This window comes from Cyprinodon tularosa, unplaced genomic scaffold (assembly GCF_016077235.1).
Source record: "Cyprinodon tularosa strain WSP-4 unplaced genomic scaffold, ASM1607723v1 ctg293, whole genome shotgun sequence".
NCBI classification, from domain to species: Eukaryota; Metazoa; Chordata; class Actinopteri; order Cyprinodontiformes; family Cyprinodontidae; genus Cyprinodon; species Cyprinodon tularosa.
Genome location: NW_024039000.1, coordinates 676,298 through 692,056, shown reverse-complemented (window position 1 = coordinate 692,056; position 15,759 = coordinate 676,298). Strand labels below are relative to the sequence as shown.

The following is a 15,759-nucleotide window of genomic DNA, read 5'->3' as shown; positions in this document are numbered from 1 at the left end:
CCACCAGTGATAGTTTGAGAACCCATCTTTTTTCTGGGTCGTCCAAGTCCTTTTTTGTTAAACTGTCCAGCTAGTTTCAGATGCATCCTCTATCAAAACAACTGAATTTCCTAATTGGCATTCAGCTTTACAGAGGTTTGTTAATGAGCCATTCATTTGGTGCAGCTCTAGTGGAGAATGGATTCATCTAGAAGCCGCAGGTTAGCAGCTCTCAATGACTGGACTTGGACTCCCCCTGGTTTAAATAGATCTTATTTCCAACATCTGTTATAATTCAAATCCCATGAAAGTTGTGCACAGACATTAGCTCACTTTTTGATAATTTCAAGGAAAACATTTTCAGTCCATGTGTCCCTCTACACATGGAGTGTTGATGGTATAACAAAATATATTAAAGAAAGAAGAGGTCCATGTTTATCTAAGAAGCCACACAGATGAGAATAGCTGAAGTCCAAGATAGTAGACAGAGTTTCAGATTGTTACAAATTTCACATCAGTCCTATGGGATTAGGATTCTGACAGTGCAATGGCCTTTCTCCTGACTACATTAACCCAGTTCCTAGTCTCTGTTCAGTGCAAGTTCTCGTCTTCCACAATTTTCCCTGAACACCTAAAATGATAACGGGTCTAAAGGTCGTGGATTAGTTCTAGTGAAACTGAAGTCATCCCATATCACCCCTCTGCGCTTTGAGCCCAAATACCATGAATGGGGAGGTTAATCCTTTCAGTATTCCTCTGTTGAAGGACCCTTCAGGCATTGGTTCCATCCTTCTCAGCAGCTTGGCCATCACTACCCATGGTTCCATGGGTGATGAGGGTCGGCGAAGCCTCTGATATATCCCTCTGGCTGCTGTGCCTCGAGTAGCTGTCTATCTTATGCAGGCTGCTGTGAGTGGAGAGTGGATGGTTGAGCCGGGGCATGCTGCCATGGAGATTGCGGTCCGGTGTGCCACGGTGAGCTAAAGAATCACTCCTAAGAGATGCAGAGATTCACAGGAGTGAGGACAGAAGCAAGGTGCTGAGGGAGTGATGCGGTAGCATCGAATTTTCTGATCTACCTGTCATCTCGAGTGCGGCGCAGGCTGCCGTGGTAGCTGGCCTTGCTGTGAACACTGCTGGGCTTGCTTCTGGTTGATGTGGGGTGTCCATGGTGAGTCCTAATGGGTTCATCCAGATCTTCTAAAGCTGCCAAGTGGGTGGAGGATGCATGGGTGGAGGTGCCCTGCAGAAAATTTCATACATTGTCTAAAATAAACAAGCATGATCGAAATTACATTTAAATCAGTACATCTTTAAACTCCGCTGATTTCAGTTAACGGCAATGAAATTTACAATTATTAGCATTTTCTCGTGAAGCGCTCCTTTACTATCTAGACATGTAAGCCAAATATTATCTTTTAACCCTTGACGTGAAGCATAATAGATTTTACAGAAGACGTGGAGATGTTTGTAACATGTCTGACCTCTAAGAAAGCTTCTGATGTGGTCCCTAAATATTGGGGAAGCCTGTTAAAAAAAAACATGATATACTAACTTCTAAATTAGGGATTGCATTTGAATCAATGAGTCGATGCAATCAACTGGTTTTCCTTAGATAAAAAACTTTGAATCGATTTGACTGTATGATCTGGTTGAACTGTAAAGTGCTTTGAGATGACCTGTGTTGTGAATTGGCTCTATATAAATAAACTGAATTGAATTAAATCCTCAGTCTCCTGTTTGTCTGAATATCTGAAAAAATCCAACGTAGATTTGTTAATGTGTGTCCTGAAGTCTGTGACCATACTGTGTTTAACAGTTTCAGCTTCTTCCTGCAGCCTGACAGAGACTCCAGACTACAGTCCTACCTGAGTAGAGGTCCCTCTTGACTTCCTTATGATGGGGGTGTTTGGTTCCCGCAGTAGAGACTGAGCAAAGTCTGGCTGCTCCTGCAGAACCTGACGGGACTCATTCACCCCACTGCTGCAGAGAGACCAGACAGGAGGATGTGTTTATTTCTATTAATCCTTAGGACCTTAGAAATGTGTGGAGGATAGAAATAAAAAACGGATAGTGAAGTTAGATGTATGGGAATAAACACAGAGAACATTTCTCCAGGTTTAAAAGAGTATTTTTATGTAAGAATCTAATCAATATAATAGTTTTTCTATATCCTAATAATGTACTGTGACCATCAAATCCTATAAGAGTAAAGCCTCCACTCCTATCCACTGATAAACGCTCCTATTTTAACAAACATCTCATTTCATCCATTTTCTAAATTTAACCCAAATTCTGCTGAATAGAAAAAAAAATGTTTTTACTAAACAATTTTACATATTTGTAGCACATGTCTTCAAAAGCTGCATTTGGGTGATAATATGGAGAATTATAAACGTGAACCTTCAGACTGCTTACTCTTTGCGCCTGCGTCCATGCAGGAAGTTCGCCCATTCAAAGCATGTCTTTTTACTGCCGACCCAGAAAACCGAGGGAATCCCAACTACCAACATCATCAAGTATTTGATGAGAAACAGAACCATAGCTGGTTTGCTGGTCTCCTCAACCTGCAGGGGTGAAAATATTAAACCATTAGCTCCTCAATGAGACCGTCAGCTTTGTAGAGACAGGGGTGTTCAATCATAAAGCATTTGTCAAGTTGATTATTTTCTCAAGGTTTCTCAAGACCTGGGAACCTGAATACCACTGAAACAAGAGACCAAGATGACCAAAGTATTAAGCCCTGACATTTGTTTTGATCCTAGTCAGTCATTCAGGATGATTGAAGACGAGCGCAAATCCAAGTAAAACCCCACCTGCTCCAACAGCTGAACTTCAAACTGCTTTAACAGCAGCTTCTTTTATCTTTACAGAATGAGAATTTAGCCACAGCTCCCTGTAGAGGGCAGGAGTTTATTAGATCCAACCTTCTGCTTTGCAGATCTATTTATTACATAGAAATTCCAGAAAATAATTTGAACTTCCTTTTTTTTTCTCTCACTTCACTGAAACATCTGGATATCGTGATAGCTTTTCTCAACAGATTTTAATTTAACTTTTACTCAATTGTTAGGAGCTAAAAATCAAAACATTGTATAGAGCAAATGTGATTTTTAGACCTATTTGTTTTTAAATGGTGAGCTGTTGAGATCTTTAACATTTCATGATGCTTTTCCCTTCATGATATACATAAACTCCTAAAGAGAGGATGTCTTCAGGCAGCACCAGATATTTCTTGCTTACTGGAACTAGAGCAACTGAAAAATATTCATTGGAACATTTTGTTATTAAAATATATCTCAGATTGCTTAGAGTATAGAAGAAAGCACAAGCTGTTGCTATCAAATAAGCAAGAAACAGAAACATGATAGATTGGCTTTAAAATAAGATTATCTGAGCAAGATTTAAAACGGCAAAAGTGAAGAACGTCCCCATCTTTATCCTTCCTTCAAAATGAGAACTAAAAAAACACGTATTGTTTTAAGAGGTTTGCAACAGAACGGACGACAAATCTAATTCAGGTACTTTAATAGAGATGGATCCACCTGAAAATCAAGGAATTACAAGATTGTTCAAATTTTTGCATGGAAGCGTGTAAACTTTTTAAACATTTGAACTGAACTCAAAATGTGTCAACATCCGATTTCCTTTGAGGGATTTCTATACTAAAAATAGATTATTCCTGCATTTATGGAGTTAAAAAATCAATTCAGCCTTCAGTATTTAACCAGCTGACCACCAATACCAGCTGATCAAAGCAAAATGACAGAATTTATCTGGCTGACTGATTAGTGCATTTCCTAATTCAAACAAAGACTGCTCTTTGTTCACATTGTTGACTTTGGAAAATAAACCTGGAAATGAGCCAAAAGTAAATCCTACAGTTTAGAGTTATGTAACAAAGAAAATGTAATCACAAGAGGAGCTGGTGCATTAAAGACCTCTGGCCTCATTATCTCAACACACAAAAAGAAACTCAGGATATTTTCTATTTTAAAACCTAAAATAAAAAAAGAGCTTTGGAGCTTTGTTTTAATATGCTTAAAAAAATTATATATATATATATTATAGATAGTAATATTAATATCTATAAACTGTTCAGGTATGTTGTCTTCAATAAAACATAATATCAAATTTTTCAAAGGCAAAACAATTCGGTCCATCAATAAATCTTTGCACATGTGAGCTACTTTAGGGGAAGGTTGAATGACACCCAGATATGAGGGAATAGCACAGCTAAAACAGCAAGAAGCATGAGGTCACAAACTCACTAGTAAGATAAGCATTTGCACCTGCCTCCATGTGCTCATGTGGCTCATCATTTGGAGGCCAACACTTGTGTAATGTAATTTAAAATGTGCACAATTTGGGGGGTGGGGGGGGGCATTTTTCTGGTCAATAATTTAGCAGCAGACAGTATAAAAACACTGCCCTCCTACTGCTCTTCATAAGCGCTACAAAGCCCTCATAGACAACAGCCAGCAGAGCATGACTGAGAAAGTCTGAAAGAAAGAGACACCAGCTGAGAAGGGAGGAGAAGGGAAGAAGGAGGAGACCTGAAAATGGGAAAAACAACTGAAAGGGTGTAAGACAAGGAGACAAAGAAGGCTGGAGGAAAACAAAGATTGTAGTTTTTGGGGAGAGTCGGTCTAGAGAGCTGAATTAGGTGAGCTAATGATGCGTACAGCACTCCTGACTCCTCCGCAAATATCTCCTCACTCAGCCGCACACACTCTCACCTACCAGGGTCTGTTAATCACAGCAGCGCCCACACAGACCTCTGACTCAATGAATAGCTTAGAATAGCACAATTCACTTTTGAGTCTAAATTGGGGATAACAACACTGTAATGGTTTTGAAAAAAAATAAAAGATAAAAAAATATCTGCATGGGCAGGTGGAAGATAAAACATCTTGGTTTTCACATAGAGATTTAAAATAAAATACAATAATGCTCTCCCTAACATGGTTATTTTGATTTCAGCATGAAATCTAGCATAAAAAACATCTAAATTCAATAATAGGTGTTTAAATGCCTCTTTAACCGATCGCAGTACTCCTGTCTTTTTCTCCATCTGGAAATATTTCCAAATAAGTAAATTTTTATTTAAAACTAAGGCTAAATGTTTCTAAGCCACAGAAACTGTAGAAACCATAATTCAACAAGTAAACCAGCAGTCACAGCTACAGGTAAAGAAGATTAATCAGTTAACACACAACATAATAAAACTTTAAAATAATTTGACACCTGTAGCCTGATGTTAGGCTTTATTAGGGGACATAGCATTTTGAGACTTTTGCTGAATATTATAACTGTATCTGGACCTTTTTTTAGTATCAAATGTTCATCTAACACAATAGACAAAGTATTATCATGTCTTTTTGTATGACTAGTATTTCAGACATATCCTACATATTGCATGTAGAGTTCTTTGCAGCGGCAATACTATAAACACCGCTAATGAAATGACAAATGCTGTGCAATAAATGGTGTTGCACAAGTTTTCAGAATTTTATTAAAGGGCATTTCTTTTTGAAACATTGGGATTTTATTTTCTGCTGCATTTTTCCCCTTTAGCAAAATGGGACTTTTGCAGCCTTGTTTTTAGATTCCATCTTTAAAACTGGTGGATGTGCTGACTTCCCTGTGCATCCCTCAGGGTCATAACAGCAGTTCATATATCCCATATTTGTGTTTTGTCACAAATTCATAGAGGAACTTTTTTTTATTCAGTATTAAACTGCGACGACTGACAGTTGCTATAATCTCTGGTTTTAACAGGATGATGAAGAAGCATATGTATTGCATAAATATCTAAGATTTTAAAGTTCATTATACAAATATTTTGCTTTAAAATTAAGGAGAATTAACACAAGAGGTCCAGAATATCAGATAGAATATCAGATATTAGATACCAGCGTATCTAACTTTGCAAAGATCTCAAAAATGTTTTTTTCTAAATACCAGTCTTTACACACAACTAATAGCACGTGTGCATTTTGGGCATCTTGTTTTAAGACCAAATAATCTGCGTCTGTTGTGGTAGTCAGGTTATCTGGCATCTCTTTAGTTTGTAATTGTAAATTACAATGATTTTCCTTTTTGTCAATTTCAGTTTTTGTCTTTTGTTGGTTTATGAAAGTTACTGAATCGTAATTTCCAATGACTGCCAAATCTAGTTCATTCCTCTTACAATCTTTATTAAAAAATACTGGTTCATTTTGGCATTGATTCTAGTTGAACTTTAATTCCTGAATAAAAAGAACAAAACTAAAAGGAGATCCCCTAATCTTACAAACTTACAAATTTGAACAAAGATTACTGCCTCTAAAGGCAGGAATTATCCATTAGACTGAATTTTGGACCTTAATATTTCACATAAAGTTAATTGAAAACGCCTTTTTAGTTTTTGCTTTTTTGTACCACTTGACTGTTTTTAGATCAACAAAGACATTTAATGATAGATTAAGTTAATCAAAGTAAATACAATAATTCCTTATTCATAAAAAAAAGAAGAAACACCAATCATCCCCTACAGGGAAACTAAATGCCCTCTTTTTGAAATCACAAATAAATTTAATACATTTTTTTTAGAAAGCCAGGCATTTTCATAGCCAAACCCACACTAGATTACAAAAAACAACATGTAATGGTTAAAAAAAGAATTGGCTTCCATCAGTCTTGAATTATTTATCAAGCAATTTCGGAGACTTTGAGACTAAAACGAAATACACTTAAGTTAGAAAAAGATGAGTTTCTCATTGCAGTGTTGAGCAATCACATTGTTTCTTTACCTTATATGGGCAAGGGATGTGATACCTCCTGCAGTTCTCATCCATCCACGTCGTTTCCCAAATGCTGCGATACGTGTGTTCATAGATGTAGCACCCAATCACTGTGAATAAAGGGGCAAGATAGAGAACAGAGAACACACCCATTCGAATCATGAACTTGACTAGTTTGGCCTGGTTTTCTTTCTCCAATGGAATCTCCATCCGCACCCGATTCAGAGCAACAATTCCCACTAAAAGCAGGGAGACGCCAACCTGAGGAAATAATGAAGTAAGAGAAGAAGGCACTCAGACAGATATTGCACGGTTAAAATGAGCTATTAGTTCTGAAAGAGTACTTTTAGATGTCCACATTTCTAAGATATCATTCACCACTTTATCTCTTCCTCCATCCATCATTTATCCTCTCCCACTCATTCCTTTCACCATTTATCTTCTAACTGTACTCACCGCCACATTGAAGCAGAGCGGTGCCAGAACAAACCACCTCAGGGCATCGATGTCATACAGCCCTATGAAACACACTCCGCTGATCCCATCTCCCTCTATCTTATTCAAGGCCAACAGGGAGACAGTCAAGGCTCCAGGGAGGCCCCAGGCCACAGCGTGGAAGAGGAGGGCTTTCTTCTCAATGGCCTCGCTGCCCCATTTAGGCACAGCAGCCAGGAACCAAGTGATTGTCAGTATGACCCACCACACGCTGCCGGCCATGGTGAAGAAGTACAGGATCATGAAGAAAAGTGTGCATACCTGAGAGGGGGAAAAAAAAGTTCTGTTTTTATATGATGTGGAAGGAAGCTGATGTCTGATAGGATGAAAAGGAAAATATTTAAATGGTTAATCATTTAAAATCTGACCTTGTTGTGAGAGCCCTGTGTGATGGTTGAAGCTCTAAACTGGGCCGGGCTCACTGCATTGCACGCTACTCTGTCCTCTAGGAGGAAACCCAGGAAAAAGACCAGCGACACCATGACGTAACACACAGCGTAGAAGATGATTGGCCGTTCAGGGTATCGGAACCTGTTGACAGACAAGGAGATTCATTTTTCTTAATCATTTTGGTTATATTTCACAACTTTAGATCTGCATATATGAGATCAACTTTCATTTTGATTTAAGTAAAATGTTAGGTAGAGAAAATATACCTTGTAACATCAATGAGAAATGTCAGGAAAGTGAAGAGCGTTGCAGAGAGACAAACAATAGAGACCACTCCAATGAAGTATCGGATGAAGGTCAGCTCCTGCTGGTTGAAGAACATGGATGGGCAGGGAGCTGAACAGTCCTTCCTTCCCATGAAGGTGTAGCCCAGGTCGGGGTCGATTTTGAGCTCTCGGGGACACCAGAAACCATAATCTCTTTGGACCGTCATGGATGACTGATCGGTGGGTTCTGAGCCTGTCAGCAGGTCCTCTGCGCGAGGGTAAGGCTCATTGCATTCTGGAAACCTGGATAATCAAACACTTTGTCAGATCATAAAACTTGATCTGCCACAATCATCTCAGAGATTTAAATTTTCATGCAGGCAATTCAATTAAGTTCAGTTTATTTATATAGTGCCAATTCACAAACATGTAATCTCAAGGCAACCAGATAATACAGTCAGATTGGTTCAAAGTGTTCTAAGGAAAACCAGCTGATTGCTTCGAGTCATCGACTCGAAGACAATCCCTCACACCAAGCATGCATGTAGATACAGTGGAGAGAAATAACTCCCTTTTAACAGGAAGAAACCTCCAGGAGAACCAGTCTAAGTGTGAGCACGAATCTGCTGAGGCTGACTGCCTTTCTTTAACCTGTTTAAATCTGGGTATTCACTTTCCTTCCATCATAAGATGAGGTGATTCATACCCCTCCTATGAATAAAAATTCACCATAACTTTCTGTTAATGTTCTACAACACCATTGAGGGAGATGGAAAATAGGAGCCCTTTCAGTCTAAAAGTTAATCACAAATATAGACTTTAAAATACTTCTGTTAGTCTATAATTCATTGAAGGTTTAGCACTAGAATACATTACTGAATAGGGGTGTGCAATTATGTCTGACAAATGTATCATGATAGAAGACTTTCATATCAGTCAATATAATTTATTATTAATTGGGATTTTGTTTACCTTTTCGATATAAGTAACAGGAGTAGAAGCCTGAGTTTAAACTATAACCCTATTTAAACATGACCTTTAACCTCAAAAACCGGTCAGCCCTACTACCAACCCTGCTTAGTTTGGTCATAAGAGGTCGAGAAGCTAAATTATTTTCTCCCTTACATCCCCCATAATATAGTTTTTTTTAATAATAGTTCAGTGGAACTATTGAACATGTTAGGTGACGTATTTTCTATTGATAATGTTTGGGTGTCTTTCGTGATACATCGGTATCGATTTATTGCTCAGCCCTATTACAGACTTGTTGTTAGTGAATCAAGTTTGGCCCTTAAATGTTCAACTAATCTGGAACCACACCAGAAAACTGTAAAAGTATGACACCCTTAGTTGCTTTAAATCGAGATTTTAAAAAATTTTCTTTAACTGTTATATAAACATTAATAGTTTTTAGTTTTTATTCCAACTTCGTATTTTATAATTCCATAACTTAGTTATGGAATTATAACTTTAATCATTCATATTTATTACTTTAGTACCTTTATGCCACTGCAATTCCTTTTTCACTTTTGCTTTCCTATATTGTTTCTTGTTTTATGTGCAGCATTATGAATTGTCCTAATAGAGAAATGTTCTGCTGCTCAGTCATTTTTCGTATGGTTTATAGCTTTAATTTGAATCCTCCCCCATTCTTTAGAAGAGTATGAATTATTTAATTTATTTATTTTACATCTAATTTTTCAAAGATTATTTTTTTTAATCAAAAATAATATATGCACACTTGCTGAATGGCTTTAAAAAAACACTACCGGTTCTCATGGTGACACAGTTGTTTGAATAAACTAGAGGGCTGACACTTGTCCGCAAGCATCAAGAGAAAAAACGTTAGAAGTCCAAATGCTGACTTTTTTTCCCTCCTAATTATTCTTTTTCAACAAGCTGCCATAAATATATGCCAGCAAAGATTAATAATTATTAAATAGGATGCCAGTTTCTCACCCAAGGCTTTCAGATATTTATCCTTTCTCCTAGAAACTCGATCAATCACTTCGTAAACATTGTAAAGTTGTATGAACTTTAGCATCACAACACTATCAGCATTCTCAAATATCATCAGCATCTCTAACGTTACATTTTCCATTTATTGTTATTTCCCTAAATGTGAAATCAGTTAATATGAAAAGAATCTACAAAAATCTGATTCTAAGAGCTTGAGAATTAGACACCTGTCCTCTCATTAAGACAGTAATAACTTTTTTTTTTTTTACCTTGGACCTTATAATCAACACAAAGTGAAAGTTGGCTTTAAAAAAACAAGATATTAAGAAATAGAAACTAAGACTTTCACTTGATCTGTCCTGTACTCTCCAACTATGAGCAGGAATAAAATTAAGGACATTGTAAATATCATATGAATGACAAATTTACAACTTAAATCTGAAAATAACTGTGCAGAGGAAGTTATTAATGTATGTTCTACACAAAAAGTGTTTGAAATATAAATATTGTTTTTTTTTCCAGCCATGTCATACAGATCCAGTTTGTCTTAATTCGATTTGAGTGTCGTCAAGCATTTCCGTTACTGTGAAAGAAATGCTTGTCTTTATAAACATGAGCAAACGAACCAAATTATATGGGACATGTTGATTTAGGCTTTGATTTATTTCACTAGTACCCTGTCCTTTTTGTTCACCAAGCAGCCAGTGACACTAACTTTGACCTCTTTTACAGTCATGCCCAGCTCCTGCTCAACAGGTTAAATTAAATAAGCCCCAACATTTAAAGAGAATCTAGATGAAACTTCAGTGCAAACTGGAAAGATGAGAGAAGCATTAATTTAGTGATGCAGCTTCAGGCAATCCTTATTAAAAGTAGGAACAAAGATCTGCTTTGTGTTGATTTGTGATTTTCTCCTTAGTGATGTCTCATTCACTTCCTGTACTTTCCATTTTGATTCTGTGTGGTCATAAACAATAAAACCAACTAATAATCTAATAGAGAGGCTGAAAAGCTCTCATTGCCGCACAGGAAAAGTTGCCCACCAGGAGCAAAGTTAGAAAGCACAGATGAACTGTAGGTCTGAGATAGCTATAGAAATGTAACCAGTTTAAAACAGTAGATACTGTTTTACATTCTTACCTGCTGCACTCCATATCCTCTGGCCAAGCTACTCCGAATATATCCATGAGTTTATGACACTCGTCCTTGGCCCGCTGGCAGATAGCTCGACATGGCATGGACAACCGGCCATACTCTGTGCACACTGGAGCATATAGGGCACACAGGAACATCCTCAGGTCGGCACTGCACACCAAGTTTACCATTGGATGAAAAGGCTTTGGAACCAAAAGAACAAAAAATAAAAGGTTTAGTATAAGCCAACGGAAATTACTTTTATGAAACAAACTACTAAGTACACATTTTTAAGCCTAATCTCAAAAGCATTTTCAGATTTTAGTTTTTACAGGTATATCCTTAGTTAAGAAGGGACAATTTTCAATGCTCTCTATCTCTCACACACCTTTATAACAACAGTGTACTTTGGAAATTTTATTTCATGTTCATGTCTGATCTACAAAAGCCATAGAAACAGACTGAGAAGAAACCCGAGCATAAAAGCTCTACTTTTACTGCAGAGCATCACATCACCACTTTATATGACATGAATCATTTTATATTTACAAAATCTTGATTTATTAACTGTCAAATAAATAAACAGGTGCTGGACTAATCTGTTATTTTGCTGGAATCCTATTGAGAGATTTTAATTTTAAATCAAGGCAAAGTATCAATAAAAGAAACATCAGATGTCTGAATGCTAAAGTTAAAAGATTCTACCTCTTAGATTTTTTTTACCTCTTGGATCACTTGGTCCTAGAATAAATAAGATGAAAATCACACTGAAAAGTCTGCTTAAATATAAAAAAAATTAAGGTTTCAATCCCCGGTCTTAAAATCAGCAGTTATAGTTTGGAAACTGCTGGAACTAAATCCAGCAGCCCTTTTTTATGATGGCATAACTCTTAGCATGTCTGCAGACTGGCTGCCGCATCTAGAATCAGCTTGTTATAGGCGTGTTCTTCTCAGCTGTTCAGCAAATAAAAAAATAAAAAAAGATTTTATACAAAAATAATTTTTTTTTTAAAGCTGCAGTCAATTTTTGTCGTTATGTATTTGCTTAATTGTGTATCTTGATTACCAACATAAGAAATATAACTGCAGCAAATTAAGTAAAAAATTGATGCTCTAATGTTTCAGATTATATCATATATTTCTCCGTGATAATCTCACACCAACCTGTGCCTATCCACTCATCACTAAAGAGTGTAGATGTAAAATGAACATGCAACAAAGAGCTGCACTTGTACCAAATTTTGACCACAATCAGTTGTATGCACTTATAGACAAATCCTCACGCATCACTTGGTTTGTATGTGTGTTTTATATGTGCACCACTGTGAAGTGAGGGGTTGTAAGGATATTTTGATCGTTCCTCAATTGCTGTGTTCTATATCCACAGATGGGAGAGAAGCTATACCAGTAAATGGGTGCAGTGATGCATGAGCTGTGACATAGTTTTCAGGATTGCATGGAAACAAGTAATGGCGTGCACAGAATCCCCGTCTTCTGTCAATAATTCAAGTAGTTTACAACGCATTTAAAATCATTTCAATAATCCAGGCCAGTTTATTTATATTTGGTTGTTTCCCTCCTTTGGTTTGACATTTGCTGTGAATTAATTCTAAGTATAAAATGGTTAACTAAGGTCCAGACTAAACACTGCGACATCAGCATTTGAGCTCTTTTTTGTCTTGTTCTTATAAAACATAAGAACTTGGGATTTAAATAACTCGCTCCACTTCTCGTCTTAATCACTGATCTGTGACAAAACAGCGACAATTGAAAGTTAAAAAGCAGAAATGACACTAGAGGTCAATCCTGCAAAGACCATTCCCTATACACACACAAGGTAATGACCTCCCTCCCATTTCAAATAGCTCCCCTGTGAGTTTATCATTTTAAAGTACAGAGGCTTTTTAAAAGCCACCATAATCAAACTACACATGAAAACTGTTTCACGTCCTGATTCTGCTCGTGTCTTCCGTGCATGTTTCCCGTATTTAGAGTGTGTCCCAGTTAAGTGTTTTTCATTGTGCGTGATGCAGGAAGGTTTGCGTGTCTGGAGTAGAAATCACATGTGGGCCGCTAGCTGTATGCAATTATTCTGACAGTCAGGGCAATTGCCCCCCCATCTCTCACTACAAAGAGAATACTGATACAAAGTGGCCTCACTGTGCTACAGAACGAGAGGGGAAGAGGTTGCCAATCAGCTATCTATGAAGAATAAGTCAAGTAAATTGCCTGACATTAAGTATGTCAGTTGTGATGGACAAGTGCTAAAAAGGAAAAAAGCCTCCAAGCTCTACCTAAGGGCAAAAGCAGGCTCTGACAAACATAAAAATCATGGCAGAGTATGATGGGGGATGGGTAGGAGAAGATATAAACTAAAACAGAAAACACGGTAAAATACCTTCCCCTTCAAGGATCTCTCCATCTGCTTTTTTATTTCTCCTTAGTCTTCACAAGAACCACCAAGGAGTCATTCTGAGCACTTAACTATTTCTAAAACTGGTCATATTTAATGATATCCTTCATTTACTTTCCTTATTTTTCTTTAATCACAGAAAATTTGTAACATAAAATGTCAGTAAGCATCTTTGCCATTTTGATTTGATCACTGATTGATACAGCAAAATATATATTTTGTACTGCACTTGCCTGATTAAATTAAATATATTTTCACCCTTTCCTTCCTTAATATCTATCCAGTAGAAAAATACAAGGGGACATATTTGACTTTGACAGATTCTGAGAATGAACACAAGTTTTGGCAACAGCCAAGAAATTTGTTACAATTTGAATAAGGTCTGTGTTTAATATAAGATTAAAGCAACATTTGGATTACACCAACATTATGCCATCTTCAACCCAACTGTTTAATCAATGAACTCCACAGGCAAATCCAACCCAGGCTCTATTCTCCACTGAAACAGTCCCTAAATGCAGCCGCACGCATCTTTTCCTTTCTATCTACTTTACTATATGCGCTGCTGAAACTTTTTAACATTACAGTCTAAAATTTCACAAACTCCTTGAAACAAAGACCATACCTCCAAAGCTTTTCACTATTAGGAGATCTACACTGGTCGATTGTGGCAGAAACACTGGTCCAAAAATGCTTTAAAGAAAATTACGATTTCATGGGTTTAATCAATGAGATTCTAGAAGTTTGTTTCTATGTCATGACCTCAAAATCCATTCAAATCTACGCTTTTCTTTGTATCTGGTAACAACACAAAGCAAATGATAATATATAAAGAGACATTTAGAAGTAAGAAAAATTGGCTTTTTATTCAAGAAAGCTAATCAAATTGAATAAAACTAAAAAGAAGCATCATTCTTTAAAAAAAAAAGTTGAGCAGAGAGGAGAAAGCCCCTCTGACTGGTCTGCCTATGCCTCAAAAGAAGGATTAACTTCCTTTTACTTTACTCCCACTCTCCACAGGGGAGGGGGAGGGAATAAAAAAAAAGAAAAAGAAAAAAATGTAAACAATAAAAAAGGACTATGTCTGCTAATTAACAGTTGCATAATGTAAGCAGTTATACTTCAGGCAATCCCAATTATTATAATGTTGGAATCACAAACTGACACTGTGTGTGTTTAACAATAAATAATGTATGAGAAAGGTTTTGCACGAGACTGCTACAACTTCAGGTTGACCAACCCCCCGATAAAAAAGGCTTAATTATTTGGTTGTGATGTAATAAAATCACATTACAAAATGCAAAACACAAGAAGGCCACCATACAGTTTTTATGCTTAATTTCTTACAAGTTAGTTCTTTATTGTACCATTTTTTTTTGACAAGTCCTGTCAATATCCCACGGATGATAGGCCAGATTTGCTTTCCCAAGTAGACCATCATGGCTGCTGCAATTAGGTTCCACTTGTTAATCATGTATACAATGGGAAAGAAGGGTGAGAATGGGTGAGGGGATAATTAAGGGGGAGAGAGGGAAAAAGGTAGATAATGAGTGCTGAAGGAAAAAATGTCTTACAAACAACCAGCACCGAAAATTGAAATGAACAGTGTTACATTTGTACTTCATAATTATTTTTTGTAGAAACTAAACACTATAGCATCATTATATTTTTGTTACAACTTTTGAAGTCTTTTTTATCTTAATTTTAAATGATCTTAGATTTGAATATTGTAATTTTTGGCTTAGTTAAAATTTTAATCAAAAAGTCGGACATCAGTAGATTTTATATTTAATTCTTTAAATTCTCTTCTACATTCCGTTTTGTATTTCCTAATCCCTACTGAGAAAATTGAAATTGTGACATTGTAGCTACCACATTAGAAGATTTTAGTCGTTGAAAATCTATATTTAAATGCCACAATTAAAAATTTGTCTTTTTTTTATATCTTTCTAAAAATTAAATAAGGAAAAAAATAAAGTTTAATCTTATTCTAACCAACCCTTGGAAATTTGCATCCAACTGATTCGAGTTATGTAATAAATGGATTAAAATGTATTTATTACATAAATTTTAATAAATTCATTTCATCCATCTCTGACAAGTTAATAGTTTTTTCCTGAATTTCTGTGTGTTTGAAGACAGCCCTGAGACTGCAGTGATGAGAGGCGACCTGTGTGTGAGGTAGACACTATGTAGTAAAAGTTTCTCAGAGCTTCCCAACTGATCTAAACTCTAAATTGTGGAAGATAAGCAGGAATCTGGACCCTCTGGAGGCAAAAGGGCATTTATCTATGAATAGCAACATAGACGCTTCTAGGGGCTACAAATGAGCAGACAA

The 15,759-nt window shown here is 36.6% G+C and overlaps 1 protein-coding gene across 2 annotated transcripts in view; it reads right to left on the bottom strand.

Annotated features, from left to right (window-relative positions):
* Nucleotides 1–715: 715 nt before the first annotated feature.
* Nucleotides 716–15,759, bottom strand: part of LOC119787298 (frizzled-3-like) — a 31,445-nt gene continuing 16,401 nt past the window's right edge. Inside the window, exons 2-11 of one of the 2 annotated variants that reach the window (XM_038291078.1) lie at nucleotides 11,015–11,211; nucleotides 7,916–8,218; nucleotides 7,628–7,790; nucleotides 7,221–7,520; nucleotides 6,774–7,025; nucleotides 2,398–2,546; nucleotides 1,848–1,962; nucleotides 1,059–1,222; nucleotides 892–973; nucleotides 716–855 (exon numbers count right to left, since the gene is read on the bottom strand). In XM_038291078.1, the coding sequence (XP_038147006.1) occupies nucleotides 751–855; nucleotides 892–973; nucleotides 1,059–1,222; nucleotides 1,848–1,962; nucleotides 2,398–2,546; nucleotides 6,774–7,025; nucleotides 7,221–7,520; nucleotides 7,628–7,790; nucleotides 7,916–8,218; nucleotides 11,015–11,211 (1,830 nt within the window). In that variant the 3' untranslated portion in view covers nucleotides 716–750. Of the gene's footprint in view, nucleotides 974–1,058; nucleotides 1,223–1,847; nucleotides 1,963–2,397; nucleotides 2,547–6,773; nucleotides 7,026–7,220; nucleotides 7,521–7,627; nucleotides 7,791–7,915; nucleotides 8,219–11,014; nucleotides 11,212–15,759 lie in introns of both variants that reach the window. The other variant, XM_038291077.1, reaches the window with a different exon arrangement.